Source organism: Culex quinquefasciatus, chromosome 1 (genome assembly GCF_015732765.1).
Source record: "Culex quinquefasciatus strain JHB chromosome 1, VPISU_Cqui_1.0_pri_paternal, whole genome shotgun sequence".
Lineage (NCBI taxonomy): Eukaryota > Metazoa > Arthropoda > Insecta > Diptera > Culicidae > Culex > Culex quinquefasciatus.
The window spans coordinates 5,786,206-5,808,256 of NC_051861.1; the positions used below are offsets into that span (position 1 = coordinate 5,786,206).

Here is a 22,051-nt window from a genome sequence, read left to right on the forward strand (position 1 = left end):
TGACAGTTTTCGAGCACATCTAGAAACCGAGAGGCAGCGCCATCTACGATGGTGTGGGGTGGCCACATTAGGATTCCAATCGGAAATCACTGGTGGATGACATCGTACCAGGAGGATGAAAGCCAACCAGAAAGCAGGTCGGTCCTCCGAGGGTGGTGATGGTGGGAAGTTTGCACATCCGTAAAAAGCATAATATCACAACAAGATGAGATTAATTTAATTCGATTATTCCGGTGGGATTTGGTCCCTGTACCAGCACCATGGCAGTCGTCGTCGTCGTAACAAACGATGCGGTAGCCGTTCAAATAACAAGCCAGGCTAGCTTGGGCCTGGCGGTGACACACAGGCAATCGGACGTGATAATTTTAGAAAGTTTCGCAAATCCGATTGCGGTGGTTCCCGAACGATTTTTTTAAACTCTATTTTTAGAGCAATGAAGGGGTATCCAATTTCTTATCTTAAACCCTAAAACATATTCATCGTCGTGCCTTCCGATCATCGATGATATAGGGAGGACTTATAATCAAGCAATACGACATGCCTGTCGCTATCGAAAACTAAATAAAGTTAATAAAACCAAACCTCTAAAGGAACTTACGTCGCATTAGCCTTAGATTAGATCAGATTAAATTTTAGCCAACCTCTACATCAAAACAAAATCTTTTGACCCTCATCGGGAGAAAGATTCAAAGGGACATGGCTTATCTCTTTCATGCTCGATAAATCGGTATAAAGAAAGGTGGAAAGGAAAAGTTTTCACTTAGCTTATAGATGGTTCAAACATGAAAATATAATATTTTCTGGATTGTTTGGCGAGCAATTACGTCTGAGTAATTCTCTAGAACTAATAATTTTATTTTTTAGTGATTGAGAAAAAAAATGGATTAGATAAAATCAGTTTCATCAGTTTACTTGTTTTTAAGCAGAAAAATAGCCACTTGAAAAAAATTGTCTTTGCCTGTTATGGACCCCCTTTTCCTATAGTGGACCCGGGTCCATAATCCGATTGTGGACCCGGGTCCACTATAGGCAAACTGTTATTTTTATACCAAATATAACCGATATTTGATGTTTTGATGCATGGTGTAGGTCTAATAATAGATATAATGAAAAAAAGATGGATTTTGCTCACTTTTCATCATAAACAAATATGTTTTGTTAACAAATTTGGCTTTAAACAACAACAAAACCTAACAGACATTTAAACACATTTATTTCCGAAAAAGACCAGAGAAAACGTTTCAAAAACCACTGTAAACATAAAAATAATTAAAAAACGTAATTTTGATGCACATTTTTTCATATTATTTACATAAATGGTTGACCGAAACTAAACAATATATTATAGTTAGATTTGTTTACAGTTGCTGATAAAACCACGCATGTTTATTTAAAAAAATGTTTTGTTCTTGAATTATTATAAAATATCATTTTAAACTGCAATTATGATGCTTCAGTTAATTAAAATTGACTATAGTTTTCATTAATTATATTTTTTTACGGCTACAGCATTTTTGGTGCTTTTAACACTTAATTTTTTTTAACATCTTAATTTTTGAAGGTTTAATTAACAGGGGTCCACTTATGGACAAGTTTGGATTTTCGTTGTCCTATATTGGACCCCCCTAATTTTTGCTCGAAAATGAGCAGTTCTTCGCTTTATTTTAGTAAAGTTCCTTAAACTTTTATTAATTCGAATTACTGAAGTTAAATAATCAGTCAAAAAATGATTGGATAGTTAATTCAATCATAATATATAAATGCAGTTTTGTTTTGTTGTGAAAATGCTAGTGGCCATGGCTGATTTCAGATGTCAAACTCAAAACTCTCATTTTGGTGAAAAGGGGTCCACTATAGGAAAGGGGTCCACTAATGGATAACGTACCCTAAATATCTTTCAAGGCCCCGGCGATGGCCTGATATGAGCTACCGAACAACATTGGCAATATGGCGTCGTTTGTTTACAAACATGGGATTGTTTGTGGACGAACCGAAAAATTTACTTTTTTGTTAAAATTTGTTATAACCATTGTGCAATAACATTAAGTCTTACAAAACAGACAAAATTTCGTTAAATTGTAGACCAGAATTTATTTTATTATTATTTTTCAATTCAAACCTCTTTTATCGAGATTCTGATCAAGATTGCACATCAAATCATCGTGCCTTTAGTGTATATTTAGTTTTCACATCTATTCGCTGTAGATTCGTGTTTAAATTTTAAAATTTAGCATAAATTAAAATAAGTTGCAAAATTCCCAACTTCAGCCATTTGCAACAATTTTCACATCACCTATGCGGGAAACCGATAAAGGGGTAATTCATGCGTTCCAAACTGTCAAAATTCCAAAACGTCATTGCCAATCTTCGGTTTGCTGCTTTTGTTCGTGTTTGAAGTTTCGGGCCGAGGCTCTGAAATCTTTGCATCATGTTCACCTATATTAGACTTCTTTGATTTTGGTCTGACAGTCTTAGTTTGACAGTTTTGGTCCGACAGCTTTATTCTAATTTTGGCCGGCACAACGCGGGGTAAACGGCAGCCACACCCCCTCACATCCGCCTTTCTCCAGAAATATCGAATGATATAGCGCTGTTTTAAAAGTGAGTCGAAGGCCTATAAAGCCCCAAACATTTTTTTTTAAATTTGTATGAGAAATGTTTGTTACCAGTCCAAAAATCGAAAAAAATAAATTTTAAGCGTTACGTAATTTAAAACACTCCCTAACAGCTTTGTAGTTGGAATTGAATTAAATTCGTTTTGATTTGGGTGTATTTCCCAAAATTCTTCCTTGTAAAAGATCTTTGACCTCGAGAACCACTGTCCCAAACTTTCAAAACATGTCAGCAGCCCATCTAGTAGTCCGGGCGTGTTTTTTTTTGTGGAACTCCCTTATCGTAAGCCACCATCCATCCACGGAGCCGACCGTGACATGTGGCTCTCGGCAGGACAAACCCATGGTCACGGTCCAGCGGGCTGTCCAAAAGTTTGTCCCTCTGCATTGTGCACTCTGATCGAAACAAAACAATACACAATTTCCAATCGAGGAAAAATTGCATCGTCCCCCCTCCCCCTACACCACCCTCTCCACCACAACCCTATTAGACAAGGGTTGCTAACATCTGTAAGGTTGAATGATTCGATAACCGAGGGGTAGTAGAACAAAATTTCTCATAAACGAAATAAATAGCTGACGCTTACCTTAGCTTTACGGGCCTTGTCGGCAAGGTGGATAACGGAACCGATTGCGACGTCGGTGACCGAGTTTTCCAAATGAGCCCAGCGCGGATATAAAAAGGACGGCACCCAATCAATAACGATTTAAATTTATAATCACGGATGGGTGGCATCTCCATATAAGCCACATCAACAACAATAGCGAGTTGTCGGAAATTAATTTTCGGCGAACCAAAATAGATTGACAAAAGATTTTTTCTTCCTCCACACAAACAGACCGAGAGCCGTTATCGAACGCGTCGTTGTAGGGCTTTTATAGTGCAATTAGCGTGCTAAGCGAAGCAAGCCAAAAAAAAAAACCCAAAAATTCCAACAGACATGAAAGTGTTTGACGTGTCCTCAGCCAAGCCGATCGTATCACTCGAAAGCATCCGGCCCATAGTGATGAAGGAGTCCGTCGTCAGCTCGGCGGACGGACCGCCGTTTCCGATCTCAAGGAACGCGAGTGCACGAGTGTCGTCCCGCCGGTCGTCGCCGTCGATCGCCACCTCGTACTCGCGGCGGTCCAACTCCAACTCGGACTACCTGATGCAGGAATCGCTGCCCAAGGTCACCATGTACGGCTGCGTCAAGTTTAACCCAAACTCCAGGTGAGTGAAGTTGACCCTTTCTATTTGGGGAGCAAGTTCCGTAAAACCATAAGGGGTGAGATGAACTGTTTCAATGAACGAATGAACACGTTTTGTTGTTGTTGTAAGCGCGAGAGTTCCATACTATCGCAAAATAGTTCTTTCCTCTCGTTTCAATTTGGAAGGATAATCTACTCGGTGGGTGTGCAAAGACATTTCTTTCATTAATTCGGTGCCTTTATGTCAATGTTACGACATTAAGCAATTGGTCTACGAAATAACAAATTTTACAAAAAAATTTCATTGAAACAAAGCCATGGCTTGTCATGGAGCTCGATCGAACCTCGCGTCGCCAGCAAAATTCAATTTACTTCGTTTTGGACCACAGTCAAAGCTGTTTGGTGGTTTAATTCAAAGAATTTCCCCCTCCCAAAAATTGACCTAACTAATAACTAATTTATAACTAATTAATTTCACAAAGGGTTGCCAGTTGATGTAAGGAATGCACTTGGAAAGAAACCGGTCAAGAAAAATTTCAAATGGGCAGCAGCGGTAGCGAAAGCAAGCCAGAGAGGGTGAAGAAAAGCCCCATGAAAACATTACCTCTCTTTTGTTCTGCCGTTTGTAAAGCTGTTTCTTGCCCCCTTTTCTTTTGAAGAGCATACCGGCCCTGAAACATGAAGACTTATCAAAAAGCGCTTTTCCCAAGGGGATGATGTAAGAAGAAGATTCACAATTCCGCATACTTTATTGCAAAATGCTTTAGGTAAACACCGAATATTTGGTTGTAATTTTAAATAAACAAAAAATATACAAAACTTTTTATTTTATCTGTTTCGATAAGAAGCCGATTAATTTAATAAAATGGTCGATAGACTATTTTTCTAAGCTCCAAAACATATTTTTGTTGAAAAAAAAATTTTGTTGCAAAATTGTCTTACCTAATTTGTGTTCACCAATATCAGTGTCTTAAGTTTGTTTATCTTTTGCTTTTGGGTCTGACAGGGGGATTGGCAGCCACACCCCCTTGGCTTTTCCTCAATTTCGATTCTGTGCAAAGTTGTGTCACAGCAAGATCCGATTTCTTAAATACTTAATTCATGTTGGAAAAGGATCTTTGATATTATCCGAAGGTCACTCCGGATAATCGAATCACGTTTTTTTGTTTTTGAAAGTTGAGCAATTCTTTGAGATTTCGGTCATTCGATTTTTTTTGTATTTTTTAATCCGGCTGAAACTTTTTTGGTGCATTCGGTATGCCCAGAGAAGCCATTTTGCATCATTAATTTGTCCATATAAATTTCCATACAAATTTGACAGCTGTCCATACAAATACGCTATGTGAAAATTCAAAAATCTGTATCTTTTGAAGGAATTTTTTGATCGATTTGGTGTCTTCGGCAAAGTTAAAGGTAAGGACTACACTGAAAAAAATTATACACGGTAAAAAATTTGGTGATTTTTAATTTAACTTTTTGTCACTAAAACTTGATTTGCAAAAAAAAACACTATTTTATTTTTTATTCTTTGATTTGTTTTAGGGGACATTAAATGCCAACTTTTCAGAAATTTCCAGAATGAGCAAAACATCTTTGATCGAGTTATGAATTTTCGAATCAATACTATTTTTAAAAAAAATCGAAATATTGTTCGCAAAAATTTTTCAACTTCATTTTTCGATGTAAAATCAAATTTGCAATCAAAAAGTACTCAAGTGAAATTTTCATAAAGTGCATCGTTTTCAAGTTATAGCCAATTTTAGGTATATTTTTGAAAATAGTAACTGTTTTCAATTTTTTAAATTAGTGCACATGTTTGCCCACTTCTGAAAAAAAAAAAATTGAAAGTCTTAGAAAATTCTCTATATTTTGCTTTTTTGAACTTTGTTGATACGACCTTTAGTTGCTGAGATATAAAAAAATTGATCTTTTCTATGTCTCACCCAAACAATCCACCATTTTTCAATTTCGATATCTCAGCAACTTATGGTTCGATTTTCAATGTTAAAATATGAAACATTCGTGAAATTTTCCGATCTTTCCGAAAACAATATTTTTAAAATTTTCAAATCAAGACTAACTAAAGGGCTAAACATTCAATATTACGCCTTTTTGAAATGTTTGTCTTGATTAAAAAAATATATATTTTTTCGAAAAGATCGAAAAATTTCACGAATGTTTCATTTTTTAACATTGTAAATCGGACCATTAGTTACTGAGATAATTTCTGAAAAGTTGGCGTTTTATGTCCCCTAAAACATATAAAAAAATAAAAAAATTTAAAAAAAGCGTTTTTTTTGCAAATCAAGTTTTAGTGACAAAAAGTTAAATTAAAAATCACCAAATTTTTTTACCGTGTATCATTTTTTTTTTCAGTGTAGTCCATATCCATACCTACAACTTTGCCGAAGATACCAAATCGATCAAAAAATTCCTTCAAAAGATACAGATTTTTGAATTTTCATACATCATTTTTGTATGGACAGCTGCCAAATTTGCATGGAAAATTATATGGACAAACTAATGATGCAAAATGGCTTCTTTGGGCATACCGAAGGCACCAAAAAAGTTTCAGCCTGATTAAAAAATACATAAATTAAAATTAAAAAAAAGATCGATTTCGTAGAGAACTGCTCAGTTGACTCAAAGGTGACATAGAATGTTTAAATCCAAGATGGCGGCAAAAATGGCAGAGATAAAATCTAGATTAAATTTTCAAAAAAAAATCCTATCTGCAAAGGGAACCATAACTTATAGGTTGTTTTGAAAATTTACTCTAGAAATAATGAAAAAATGCATTTTGTAATTTTGTAGGTTGATTTACAAATTTCACTAAAATGGGGCAGCAGAGTTCAAAATTGATGTCAAAATATAAATAAAAAGATTTTTATCGAGATTCGATTATTCGAAGTTCTTTACAAACCTTCGGATAATCGAGGCTTCGGAAAATCGAATCTGGACTATATTTCTGGACATATTTCAGATCGCAGTTTTGAAGAGTTTTTTTTTTTTTTAAATGAGTAGCGGCAACTTTTAGCTTGATTCACAAATAGGGTGATTTTGAAAATCTAACTTTTCAGGAATCAGCTCCCTCCGTGTACGCACGAGAGCATGCAGCTAGTGCTCAGTGCTCCATCGTTTTTTTCAATTTTTTTCGCCGTAATTGATTGTAGTTACCCGCGAGTTTGCTTCTCCAGCATGCCCAAGGCCGGCCGTGGCCGTGGCAGTTCGAGTGCGGCCTCGAAAAACCCGCGAAGTTCGTCTACCGGCCGTGTGCAAAAAGGTAAACAAAACAACGCCGTGTCGGCCGCCATCGCGCAGGGGAGCGTCAGCGCTGAAGGCATCGACAAAAAGTTACTACATCCCGGATATGTCCCAAGATCACCAGTGCGAACCCGTTCCGGTACTTCCGGTGCCACGACCAGTGGCACATCAACATCCGCCAACATCCCCATCAGAAACGAGTTCCAGATGCTGAGCGACGACGGTAGCAGCACTACCGACGACGACGACGACGATGATGGTCGTGCACGGAAAAAAGTGCCGACGTCAAAAAAGAACAACTCTCCAGTGGAACGTAGACCACCTCCAATTTTTGTTTTGGACACGTTAGCGGACGATGTTGACGAGTTGCTGGAAGGCCTCGGATATTGTCTGAAAATCGGTAAGTCGGCAGTGCAAGTGATCACACTGACCAAATAGAATTTCGACCTGGTGTTTGAAGAATTGAAGCGTAGCAACTTCAACTTCTACACATTCAACCCCGAGAAGCCCCCTGTTAAGGTTGTCTTGCAGGGTTATCAAGACCGTCCGATCTCCGACCTGAAGGGTCACCTTTCGGACGCCGGCATAAAACCGCGGGAGATTAAAGTGCTCTCGCGCAAGACAACGGTAACAGGTACACACACACTGTACCTGTTGTACTTCAACCGCGGCACCGTTAAGATCCAAGACCTGCGGCGGACTAAAACGTTGGACGGTTTTTGGGTAAACTGGCGGTTTTACACCAAGAACCCGACGGACGTAGCGCAATGCCACCGTTGCCAGAAATTCGGCCACGGCTCGCGGAACTGCAACCTCCGGCCCCGCTGCGTGATGTGCGGTGAGTCACACCTCTCGGAGGCGTGCGCACTGCCACGAAAGGCGGACTTGGGGGACAAGGCAGAACAAACCAAGCCGCGCGTAAAGTGCGCGAACTGTGACGGCAACCATACCAGCAATTACCGCGGATGCGTCGCGCGCAAGGCCTACCTCGAGGAGCAGGAAAAGAGGAAGAAGAAAGCGTCCCACCCTCCTCAGCGAAGTACGAGCGCAGCCGTTCCTGCAGCTGGACAGCGTACGGTTCCAGCGGAAAACTCAGCGTTCCCTCCTGGTTGGGGGCGTTCGTTCGCCAGCGTGGTCGCTGCCGGTAGCGGCAGTACGGCCCAGCAAGAAGTAACCGGGAAGATCTCTTCACCCTGCCGGAGTTCTTTGCTCTCGCGGGGAGATGATGACGCGGTTTCGGAGCTGCCGGAACAAGGCAGAACAATTCCTGGCCCTTGGGAACTGATGATCAAACACATCTACAAAGGATAAATTACCTGTGATCTAGATATAAGCTTTCTCTTCCTCTATCCCTTTCCTTTGCAATTTCTGTAAGTTTTTTTTTATAGTTTTTTCTTACTCTTGCTAGTGCCTTAGTTAAAGAAATAATTGTTCCTAAATAGATTATGATGCAACACACAGCTGTAAGGAACTCCAAAACTCTGTTATGCACTTCAAAATAACTCATTGTATCTTGATTAGTCACCAATAAAACCAAATTGAATTGAATTGAATTGAACTTTTCAGGAATATTTTTGGTTATTTTTTGTCTTTTAGAAATTTGTCAAGCATGTCAACTTTGTCGAATACACCAACATTTTATTTCGCAATCAACGCCTTCTACGACCAAATTTGAAAAAAAGTATCTGACCGAGCCATCAAAAATCTTTTTTTGAACATAACAATTCAGGGTTAAGTTTTAGAGAAAACTGAAATTTGGTTTATTGGACCTTTTCAAAAAAAAACTCCAGTTATAAACTTTAATCATGTTGGCTTTCATCATAGTTTATTATATTACTAAGAACAAAATGCAAGAAACATAGCCAGGCGGCACGAGACATCGTTTTACCTACTTTCTTCAATTCCAAATAATATTGCTGGCTTCACACCGGTCGCTAAGCAAACGTTCACTCAAAAGAGCGTTTACTCTGGTATTCGAAGAGCACGGCAAAAGCTCTTGGGAGCTTCCATCCTTTTTTTTATTTTTGTAAGCTCTTTTTCAAAGGAATCCTTTTTGCTTGTTTTAGATTTCTAAGACCAGCGCCAATAACAAATGTTTCCATGACGCCTTATCAGCCCCCCTCAGAGAGACATGACGACATTCAAGGGTTACAAATTCTGGACCGGCGATTGAACCTTTTCCCCGCACGGTCAGCATCGAAGCCACTTTAATTGAGTAAACCTAATTTTAAAAGTTTAGTCGTCGTCGGTAGTTTCTGCCATTGTTTTTTTTTTTCTTTCTTTTTTTCACACGCCCCGAACGTGTGCAGGAAAAAGCTCGGAAAGTTTTCGATTTTCGACAAACAGAACGTGCCTGGTTGCGATCACACTTTTACAAGTATATTTAGTAGATTGAAATCAAAGTTTTGCAAAGTTGCGTTACTCTTTATTAGACATGTTTTCATAATATTTTGGCTCAGATCTGAGTTTATTTTTCTCTGAAAAGTCCCAATCATAACCTGACTGATGAAAAGAGAGAATGCGTAACGTGATTTTCGAATGATCCCACATTGTTTACTATTACAAAGAAGGAGGATGTTGAAGCACAAGTATGACTTTTTTTCTTACGGGCAAATTAGCTGTTTTGTAACTTTTGGTGTTTACATTTTGAACCTTCTGGCGAAAAGAAACATGGTTCCGCCTTTCGGCTCCATTTTTTACCACCCAGATTATAAACTACAACTTTGCCGAAGACATCAAATCGATTAGAAACATGCCTTTTTTTATTAGACCAGCTCGCAAATCTACATTCTCCTGAATCAAAAATTGTGCAGAAAACAAATTTGCCAAATAGCTTGAAGCGCGATTGGAAAGTTTACTCTGGAATTCATCAATTGCGCTCATATGCTGACACCGGATTTAACCCCAAACCTTCCCGTGCCGGAACTGCACCAGATTCTACCGCTGATGATAGTTTTCAGGAATAAAAGCGCAGTAAACCGTACACAGAAAAAAACAAGTGTAAATTTACTCGACACGGAAAATCATGTTTTACGTATGATTTGTTGCAAATTTACATCAAATCGCATTTAAATTTAAATGATTTATGACGTGCAAAAATGTTACCTCAATAATAATGTAACATTCAGAATTATTGTTTTTTTTTCGTGTACTCCACGCCTGCTGCTCACAGACAAGCAGAGCATTTCCGGGTCAAGTACGTGCCTATTCGAGAAGCGAGAGAGAGAGAGAGAAGAATAAAAAATCCACATTTGGCCCGTGTCCCTTGTGCTGTGTGTGTGCGCATAATTGAAAACGACTGCGACTGCGAGAAACATGAAAATTGCAAATTACTGGAAAATTATGCTCCCAGATTTAATCGGGATTTTCCGCCGAACGTCGTCGCGTAACTTTAAATGTTGCCAAAACAACCAAAGGGCCGGTTTCGAATGAAAACAGCTCCCAGGATTAGGCTGGTTCGGGGAACGCATCACAGGACTGCATACTTGTAGGCGCTGGAATAATACACAGCAAACCGGTGTTGTGCGTGTTGCCGGTCGGTCAGGCGCCAGATGTGCTTACAAAGTTAGCAAATTGCCTCGTAAACGAAAACGACTTTGGTGTTCTGGTACTCCCAAGTAGTGCTTAATTGGCAATTGGTGATAATTTACAGTCTTTTTTCGAAGCTTCCACAGTCGGACACGGCTGCTGACGGGAGAAGATGTTGGATGATTTGTCGAACCTTCGATCATTAACGTCTTTTAAGTGGTTGGCACTTGAGAAAAAAAAAAACATAAATATGGGGCTAATTAGAGATTAGGACACACTAATCCAAATTCTGCTAGGTCGAATTAATTTGTGTTTTTTATTTGTGAATAAACAATTTGTCCACACAGTACAAAAAATCATGGTAATATTACATCAGGGAAGGAGTACATCTTTTATGCCAGAGAAAATAGTAAATGCACAATTTTTGACTGTGCAATTTGTTGTTACTTTTTTATTTTGCTTAATGTGGCTAGAACTATGGGAAAATTTTGGCCATTGTCATGTACATTATTTTGTCTTTGTACAAAAACTTTCATAAAAAGTAAAAAAATGCAAACGGGTTTTTTTATTGATACACCCCCAGAAAAAAAGAGGTGTGCATAACGAAATATTTTTTTATATTTCTAAAACTGTGGATACTTTCAAACAGTATTCTCAATTCCACTATTTTGGTTTTATTTCACTTTGATATTTCGCCTGGTCTCTGTTAAATTTTACCTTTTTTCAGGTCTTGAACAATTTTTTTCCTCAACCGACTCGGCTCAAAATTGGCACAGTTTCTTATTTTTGAAAGAATCGAGCCAGGGGATATCTCTTAAGATTTTCCCGTATTGCAAATAAAAAAATGTCAGGATTCTAAAATATGAAGCATTTTGTCGGAATTTTAAAAGCTTATGCCAAAAATCTAATTTGTGAAAATCAATCTTTGTTGTACAATTCAGTTTTTTTTTGCGAATGTAGGCTTCGTTTAGTTCAAAACTTAAACATTCATTGAAAAAGCTTACACAACTGATTTAAAACTTTTCAAACTACATTGTATTACGTTAATTGTGGCTTTTTAATCAAATATGGCACTTTTAGACGTTGAGAAAAAATAATCGGAAGAGCATGAGCATGAGCATGAGAGATCACCCATGGTTGCCCCTCCGTTGCTGAACAGAACCGTAATATCCTTTCAGCACTACTGATTATAGGCTTCAACGATCTAGTGGTGTTTCCCTTATCAACAGCATGTATGAATGCGCTGAAAAGATAAAACACCATGATTGCTAAAGCTAGATCAATTGCAAATAGGTAACAGTCATTGGCCACCAACGGCGCCCGCCATGTCAGTTTGTAGACCTCGATTTTAAGGGACGGGAATGTTAGTTAGCGCAGGTTGCTACTAGGGCAGCTGATTTACTCTGTGCTTACACCCCACGAGCGCCAGGAACCTGAAAATTTGTTAGTAGGATAGGGTGTTTGGTCAGGATTCATCATAGAAGATGATGATGCGACCCAAAATCATAGTGTATGTTGAAAGGTATTATATATTATTCTCAAGGCAAGCAATCGGATGCTGCGGATGAGACATTTCCCGTTTATCGGTTGTTAAATTTTAAATGAAATGGTTTAGTCTTAGACAGCCGCCTGTGGAAAGATAGAACCAAAATCATTTGTAATTAATAAATGAAGGATTAAACAGTGTAATTTTTTACTTGAGATGATTTTACGAGTTTTAAATGATTGATGTTTAGTGAGGTACTGATTAACGGTGCGAACGATGAATTACGATGTTTATCGAGCTGAAATGGTACGACGACGATCACGAAAATTCTAGCGACCCGACGGAAAGGCATCGCAATTCGGACTAACCAATAGCATTTACCTCAAATCATAACAAAAAAATATTTTCTATCCCGACCGACGCGTTACCCAAATTAACTTGGCTTAGCGTATTTGTTATGATATTAACGTGTTATAAAAACACAAATACCTAGACGAACTCAACCGGCGTCGTGCCTTCCGATCCACGATGATAAAGGAAAGACTGATAGCTAGCGAGTAAAACGATGAAAAAAAATCACGAGCAATTGTTCAAAGTAACCGCTGGCAGCAATCGACATGATATTTATAATTTACGCTATTATTTACATATTAGAAAATGAACGGAATATAGCAGTACTTTTTCATTCACCCTAACGTAAACACACACACACACACACACACACACACACACACACACACACACACACACACACACACACACACACACACACACACACACACACACACACACACACACACACACACACACACACACAAACTCACTCTTTGAATCAATAGATTAGATTATATTTGTGTTTGCAAAAAACAATTTATGATTTCCATTTCCTACTCATTTTTGGGTTCGACGCCCAAAAACAATGAAGGGTTGGTAATTCTAATCAAGCGTGTCAACTGACATAATTCACTTGATATCACGGTTCTCACTCTCTCAAATGACTCTCGCAAATCAGAACACATTCATTCACTACATTCACTCTCACTTTCATACATCAAACAACATAGAACGTGCTAACCCGAGTCCAGCACAAAGATTGTCCGGTGTCACCAAGCGCAGCATCGGTGTCATCGAAAAGTTCTGCTTCTTTCCTGCTGGGGCAAATCTAAAACCGAATTCGTTCCACTTTCGGTGCAGTTTTATCACATGCAAAACAACACACACAAGCACCCGGGAAATACTTTTTTCCATCAAAGTAGGCCGGGAGGATCTACGCGATTCGGATGAAGACACCGTGCAAACGAGACTCTTCAGTGGGTGCCACCTTGTCACCATGCAGCTGACGCAAACTCACACATCGCGATTCCTTTCTCTCTCCTTCATTTCTTGCACTGTTCTAAGCCAGCATATCCTCACTAATACCAACAAATGCTCCTGAAGCCGGCACATTAGAGCTGCCACGATGCTTCCTGCCACTTTTTCACACAACAAGACTTAGTCAAGATGAGTTACAATTAAAATCAAGCTAATCTTCAAATCAGATCGAAATAAAAATGTTTTGCACTTTTGCATTTTCTCCCGAACGTGTCACTCACTTATTTGTTCCTATTTTTTCATCCCACGTCCCGTCGTTCACCACGCCACCCCAAAAATGCTTGCTCAACCTTGCTGCTAGCTAATTCACTAATACACCTGCAAGGTGAACTAAGACATCCGGATGAGGGCAGACCCCGATTTTTTGCCAAGCCGCCATCTTAAAATTGGCTGAGGAAAGCAAATTATCACGAAAAACATACACTAATTATGGAAATTTGCACTGAACTTTATATTCCTCGTGTTCACAAAAAACGCGCGATCCGAATGGTACACTTTTATTGTCACAATATTGCACATTTCACCACAAAAATCGAGATGCAAAAACGCCCGACGATTTGCACGACCGACCGCAAAACTTGCATGCAAGCTTCCTCCGTTGAGAAAAAATAATCGGAAGAAGACATAAATCATAAGGAAAACAAAATATGTCTTTCTTTTTGATACTCAATTTTCTCATATTCTCTTTTCGAGGGTTTTTATACTAGGGGTTTCGACTTGTTTAAGGTAAATTTTATGCATTTACAAAAATTAAGTGAAGAAATTTAAGTTTGTGTGTTTTATTTTTAAAAAAGTAACTTTTTGGCCATTTTGACCTAATATTGAAATTTATGAAATAAGGTTTACTTTAGGTTCACAAAACTTTGAAACTATTTAACTAATGTTTAGCATAGCTTATTATCTTCACAGTTAAAAAAATCATGGTCATTTAAGGCTACCAACTCTTGTTGAGCAAAAATCCGTATACAATTTCTCATTACTGAATTCAGTTAAATTTACTGAAATTTTCAGTAAATGAAAACTTGCTGAAGTTTCAGCAAACTCTGACAGCTCCATACAAATTTTTACTGAAGTTCAGCGAAAAACTAACTGAAAATTTTAGTAGTGCAGTTTTCAGTAAATATTAACTGAGAACGAGCATCAGAATTTGCTGTGTACACTTTGCCGATATGGCACCATGGTCTAACAAAAACTGGAAATTATTTAGATAAATTAAATTTAATATATTTGAAAATTAAAAATATAAAACTGTGTCGTTTTTAAAGCTAACAAATTTACGAATAATATCGTTCTTAGTGTTTTCACGAACACTTTTCCAGAGTTTTTTTTATTGAAAATGTCCTATAATATAAAAAAAAAAAGAATTATTGAAAATGTCCTATAATATTGCTATGAGACGCGGGTTCGATTCCCGCCTTATCCACTGAGCTTCTATCGGATGGTGAAGTAAAACGTCGGTCCCGGTTTCTCCTGTCTCGTCAGAGGCGCTGGAGCAGAAATCCCACGTTAGAGGAAGGCCATGCCCCGGGGGGCGTAGTGCCAATAGTTTCGTTTTTTCGTCCTATAATATGTAAAACACAACAGTTTATAGGACCATAAAAAAACTCTAGAATTGTTAATTCAAATGTTCAAATGTTTTCACAAGTTTTAGAAAGCCTTTGGAAAGGGATAAATATATTTAGTAAGGAATTTCAAAAAAAAATCTAGAGTATTTTTTAAAAGGTCCTTTAAACATATGGAAGACAATAGTTCAAAAACTCTAGAATTATTGATAATCAAGTTTGAATTGAGGAAAAACTCTCCCTTTTTAAATCAAACTCACAGAAAAATAAAAATTTCTAGTTAACAAAAGCTTCGACCAAATCAAAAAAAGCAATTCAATGATTAAAAAGTTGTTAAAATGCCGTACAAATCCGTATTATGCGTAAAATTACCTACAAAAATTACGGCCTGTTCAAAATCCGCGAAAAGGTTCGAAAATCCGTATGGTAAGGAAAAATCCGTACAGTTGGTAGCCTTTACATCTAGGAAGGGGTACATATTTTATGTCCGATAGAATGTGTAATTTTACTTTTGAAAATGTGTAATTTTACCACTTTTCTGGAGTAAAATCTCTTTTCAGCCTAAATTAAGTTAAAATTACATCATATAAGAGATAATATTCAACCTTCGAAAATTACAACTTCGAAATTTACAAAATTTTCTACTGTGTTGCTAACCATTAAAGATTTTTTGAAATTCCTCTTATTATTATTTTTGTCCATCTGTTTTCCCAAAAAGAAATTTGCGGGGCAAAGGGACGCACATTTTGGTATGAAAAAAAAATCAAACACGTTTGATAGCATTATTTTTTTAACATAACATGTCATAACATTAATTAACATTAACATTTATATAAAGTAATGTTCCAAAAAGAATAACGTCATGTTATAATTTATTTTTTTGTGAGAAATGATTGACGAGGACATCTGCTGTAGTAAAAATATAGCGTCATTTGCCACTCATATTGCGTCAGGAAATGTAATTTGAACTGCTCTTTTCGGCAAACATAAACAAAAAACACAAATTTGGCATTTACTGGGTTAATATTTAATTAAAATCTAATTTGTTTTTTGTTTCTGTGATTGGTACCTGGTTGGATGTTGACCTGAAAAAATGTTTCGGAACGCAACTTTTTTTGCGAATTTCTCTGCAAGAGCAATTAGCTGATTGTTATTTGTTTATTAAGGGCCACTTAAAATCGGTGAAAAAAAAAAACAAATATCGTCAAAAATCAAACAATGTCTTCGGGTCAGCGGCTAGGAAGTGTAATGCTCCAAAAATAGACTGCTAAATTGCCGCCAATTGCCAATTAGGTGTACCGAAAAACACGGCGGAAGCAGTCGTTTTTCGTTTACGAGGCAATTTTCCTCACCGAGCTTTACTTCGTAAGCACATCTGGCGCCTGACCGATCCGCAACACGCAACGCACCACCGGAGGTTTGGTATTATTTCATCGCCTACAAGTATGCACCGGAGCGATGCGTTGCTCCCTCCGTAGCGCGGCTAATCCCGTGGGAGTTGTTTATACGATTGAACGGTCTTCCACTCACAGCCAAGGGTCGTTGTTTTGGAAACACTTATTCAAAACGAACATAGAAATTTAAAGATATTTTGAACTAACCCCAGTCACGAACACACCAAATTGATTTCAAATTGACCAACGTTGGCGTCCGTTTGTCGGTGATTTAAAGTTATGCAATTTTCAAACGGAGAACAAACCCGGAAAATCCGGACTCTCCGGATTGCTCTCAGTGCTGCAGAATTTTTGACCAATTTACAATTTTAATTTTTGCTGCATTCGTTTAACTTATACGCTGGCAGGGCAAAGCCAAATTATTATTTTCAAGTTATTTTTTTTTTCAGCAAAGCTCTACTTGTCTGTGGCAGTGGCTGGCGAGGAACCAAAGGGTTAAAGCTGTGCCAACATTTAAACTAAATACACTCTAAAACAAAGCTTCCATATTGATCTAGGAGTCCTTTGTAAACAATCGACACAATTTAATCGGAATTCAATCGTTTTCCCATGGTGAATAATATATTGTTTTATGTGATTAATGAGAAACTGTGCTTAATCATATCAGAAACGTTTTACGATTCGATTTTGAGTGAATCTTAAAAATTAATTATATCGAGCAAAAGCAGAAAGTTTCTTCATTATATTCGTGGGAAACAAAGAAGCCATTTTGCATCATTATTCGTTCCATTCATGTCTTAATACAATTTTCAGGACTGGTCTTGTGAAGGAATTTTCTGATCGGTTTGATGTCTAAAAGTCTATAGGTTATAGTTAGGACTTTTCAGGAAAAAATACTAATTACTACTAATACTAATATAATTTAATATTTTATCCCTTAAAGTTGATTTTCCAAAATAATTAAATTAATTTTTTTGATATTTTTTAAGAATCAAAATAGGAATCGCTTGAATTTAAGGATAGCGCAAAATGTGGTAAAATAAACCGATGCCTCTGTGCTCTCTTATGCAAACTAGATAGGAAAACCAGCAAGCTAGTACAAGAAAGCAGAAACATTTTTTATACGCGATATTAAAATCTAAAATTACTCACATTTTTATGAAAAATTGCAGCGTTTTTTTAATAATTTTTTTTTGCAGATTGAAAGTAAATTATGTTTTTTTTAATTTCCGAAGAATTTCTACAATTCCTTTTTTTACTATGTTGATCAGACTAATAGTAATAATAATCATTAAAATTGGTAAAACAATATTATTTATTCTAAGTGTAATTTACCCTATTTTTTACTAGCGCTATTTGAGAATTATTTATTCTGAACGCAATTGGGTCCTAAAATTAGGCTTAGACAAAAAATCTTTGTACGACCACAAAGGATGTAAAATGGATTTTTAAATCAATTTTCAAAAATTAACTTCGCGGCCCTCCTTGACAGAAACGGTCCAAAGGAATTAAAATGGTTTTTTAAATCAATTTCAAGAAACTATTGGGCCACTTGACAGAAAACGTCCTACTTGACAGCTCACGCCTAGGGGACCATAGTTGATTCATCGAAAAAAAAATGTTGACTTGTCGAATTATTTGTTTGCATTAAAATAAAAAAGGTGATCAGAAATGGTTTTAATCATGTGTTTTACCGTTCTACATAAAACATTGCAAAGGGCCTTAGGACCCTATTTATGAATTAACAATTCGACCCTTTTTTAATTTCTATTTACAACGGTTAAAAAGCACGATTAAAATCATTTCTGACAATAAATTGACAAGACAACATTTTTTCGATGGATCAACTATGGTTCCCTCGGAACGAACTGTCAAATACACTCAAACCCCGATAGTTTGACACCAACTGTTGCCAAACGAACGGGGTCACTTGTTAGTTTGACACCCCTTTAACACGGAGTTCACACCAGGGATGCCAGATACACAGATTTGTCTGTGTTTCACAGACATTTGAGCTTGTGTCAGACATTTTTTTAGGTACACAGACTTTTTAAAAACTTCATTAAATTAATATTTTGTAAAAATATCCATCGAAACTTATTTCGTTAGTCTTCAAATGCTTAAAACCACAATTTTTAATGGATTTCTATGACTGTAAATTGATATATTTGAATTTTAGACAACTGCACAGACATATACAGACTTTTTCACAGACATTTTAAAAAATCATGTGGCATCCCTGGTTCACACACACTACCAAACGTTTGTTTTGATAGTGTGCGTGAGCGCCGTGTAAAAAGTGACAGTTCGTCACTTTTTAGTTTGACTTTGGCCAACCAACGGGGTACAAACTAAAAAAGTGTCAAACGAAATAGTGACCAACCCTCGGGGATTGAGTGTAGGACCTTTGAAAAAATGATTTTAAAAATCGCTTTATCTTTGTGAACAATAATATCAAAAATTTAAGCCTAATTTTACGACCCAATCTGTCGGAAATTATTGAGTAAATTTCTAAATGTTCAAAATCTACCTTTTTATTTTTTTTGTTTTTTTTTTAAACAAAAATAATCTTTAATTTCTTCATACAAAAGAAAGGGGTAAAAACATTAATGAACTGATTTCGAAAATATAAAAAAAGTTGCAGTGGTTATGTTACAGGCATAACCAAAATGACGAATCGCGAACGGAGAAATATGTCACAGATACTTATTTGTTTGCCTAAGGAGTCAAGCTAGGGGGTGTCTCTAAGGTGTTTTCGCCACAATTTTCCTTTTTTCTTGTCACCCTGATGGACGACTGCTTAAAATAGAAATGCACAATGCTGGGCCAAGCTCGAGCGGTCCACTCTTTCTTCATCTCTTCAAAATAATTTGCTTGGCTTCGCATCGGTCTCAAAGCAAACGTTCACTCAAAAGGACATTTACATTCTTTACTCGGAAATTTGTGTGGAACGAGGGTGAAAGCTCTTCGTTGGTTAAATGGTGTCCTTTATAAATATGTTTCGTTTTTTGTTGTATCCTTCCAAAGAAATTCCGTTTGGGGTGGTGGGATTTTTCGTTCGTTTTACATGTTTTTTAAACCATGAGAAAAACAACTGTTGATGTGGCCCCTCCCCCATCCACAGGACATGACGTCATTGGCAACTAATCTATCCGGCGATTGAACCAGTTCCAAGCAGCATACTAAAAACGCAACACTGCATGAATGAATAAACCTAATTTAAAAGTTGCTCGACGCGCGCCATTACGTTTTTCCTCCACAAGCAGCGCGTGTGTAGGCGAATCAAGTGTCTGGGAATTGTTGCCTTAAATTACGCCGAAATCTGAAGGTTTTTCAAAATATTTTTTTTTTCTAATTTTTGTAATCAGCCGTTTTGCATTATTAGTTCCTACTTACAAGTACTCATACAAATTTTAGGGGTGTCCAAATTAAAATAACGGGGAATAATTGTGGAGGACTCCGAGTAATCACGTCTGGACTAGCCTGGCTAAGCAATGACTAAGAATTCCGGAAAGTTGTTCAAACTCTAAAACTAAAAACTAAAAACTAAAAACTAAAAACTAAAAACTAAAAACTAAAAACTAAAAACTAAAAACTAAAAACTAAAAACTAAAAACTAAAAACTAAAAACTAAAAACTAAAAACTAAAAACTAAAAACTAAAAACTAAAAACTAAAAACTAAAAACTAAAACTAAAAACTAAAACTAAAAACTAAAAACTAAAAACTAAAAACTAAAAACTAAAAACTAAAAACTAAAAACTAAAACTAAAACTAAAAACTAAAACTAAAAACTAAAAACTAAAAACTAAAAACTAAAAACTAAAACTAAAAACTAAAAACTAAAAACTAAAAACTAAAAACTAAAAACTAAAACTAAAAACTAAAAACTAAAACTAAAAACTAAAAACTAAAACTAAAAACTAAAAACTAAAAACTAAAAACTAAAAACTAAAACTAAAACTAAAAACTAAAACTAAAAACTAAAAACTAAAAACTAAAAACTAAAAACTAAAACTAAAAACTAAAACTAAAAACTAAAAACTAAAAACTAAAAACTAAAACTAAAAACTAAAAACTAAAACTAAAAACTAAAACTAAAACTAAAAACTAAAAACTAAAAACTAAAAACTAAAAACTAAAAACTAAAAACTAAAAACTAAAAACTAAAAACTAAAAACTACTAAAAACTAAAAACTAAAAACTAAAAACTAAACACAAAACACTAAACACTTAACACTAAACACTAAACCCTAAACACTAAAAACGAAAAACGAAAAACGAAAAACGAAAAACGAAAAACGAAAAACGAAAAACTAAAAACTAAAAACTAAAAACAAAACTAAAAACTTAAAACTAAAAACTAAAAACTAAAAACTAAAAACTAAAAACTAAAAACTAAAAACTAAAAACTAAAAACTACTAAAAACTAAAAACTAAAAACTAAACACAAAACACTAAACACTAAACACTAAACACTAAACACTAAACCCTAAACACTAAAAACTAAAAACGAGAAACGAAAAACTAAAAACGAAAAACTAAAAACTAAAAACTTAAAACAAAAAACGAAAAACTAAAAACTTTAATTCACTAATTTTGCAAAATGACTTCTTTAAACATAGAGAATACAAGGAAGTTCATCCAAATAATAAAAATACAAATAAAAGTCGATTTGCGAAAACGAAAAACCCATACATTTAAATTAAATAAAATGATTTTAATTTTAGCCTTCAATCACACCTCCGGTTGTTGCCAACGCGCCAAATTTCGCCGGAAGATAGGCACCCCACTTTAGAGAAGAAGAAAAAAACGAACCGCCTAACGGATTAGCCAATGAATTTCTCATCTCGACTCGAGCACTCAGCCTACATTGCGGCGTTCGGTTTGGCACACTCTGCGTGGCGCTTGGCCTAGTTTGAGGCGTTTTTCTCCTATATTTCGGTGTCAGAAGCATTCTGGTGATGGTGTTTTAAATTGGAGGGATTTTTTTTTGTTTTAAACTCATGTTGAAAAGAATGAATAGAAAAGGCTGGTTTTATCTCACAATCGTGATACAATTCGTGGGCGAGGAAAATCCCTGCAAAGATATGATTCTAAAGGATAAAGCCCGGTTATAATTCATTTTACTTTTCTCTTTTCATTTCTCTCCATCACTCCCGCGGTCACTTTCGCCCAGGAGCGGTCGCCGCCTGTTCATGTGCCACTTGTTGCTGATCCTGCTGATTCCGATTGTGGCTGTGGTGCTGCAAAACTCAATCCTGCTGAGCCAGCAAATTACGAAATACGAGACGACCAAGCGCGTTGATGAAGAGGTTGGTGCAATGTTTATGGGCGACATCTAGCGGGGTTTTACGCGAGCTTTTTTTTCCTCCCTTGTCTCCAACACATACAGATCCGCATGACCATGAACATGTCCGCGCTGCTGAAGGCGGTCCAGAACGAGCGCCGGCTGCTGACCTACTTTGTGCTGACGCGGAAGAACCGCCTGGCTGTGGATGGGGCCATCGCCGAAACGGACCGGGTTCTCCGGGAACTGATGGCGCGCAGTGACATCTGGGACGTGGAGTTTAGCGGCGACACGAACCAAACAATAGCGGGGGAATTGAGGTAGCTAGCACGTGCCTTGGTTGTAGAGTTTTGT

At 36.7% G+C, this 22,051-nt stretch overlaps 1 protein-coding gene across 6 annotated transcripts in view; it reads left to right on the plus strand.

Annotated features, from left to right (window-relative positions):
* LOC6036811 overlaps positions 1–22,051 on the plus strand; it is a 44,709-nt gene that overhangs the window by 20,153 nt on the left and 2,505 nt on the right. For all 6 annotated transcript variants that reach the window (XM_038266999.1, XM_038267003.1, XM_038267004.1 and 3 more), the window contains exons 2-4: positions 3,452–3,825; positions 21,587–21,722; positions 21,803–22,017. In XM_038266999.1, the coding sequence (XP_038122927.1) occupies positions 3,554–3,825; positions 21,587–21,722; positions 21,803–22,017 (623 nt within the window). In that variant the 5' untranslated portion in view covers positions 3,452–3,553. The remainder of the gene's footprint in view (positions 1–3,451; positions 3,826–21,586; positions 21,723–21,802; positions 22,018–22,051) is intronic.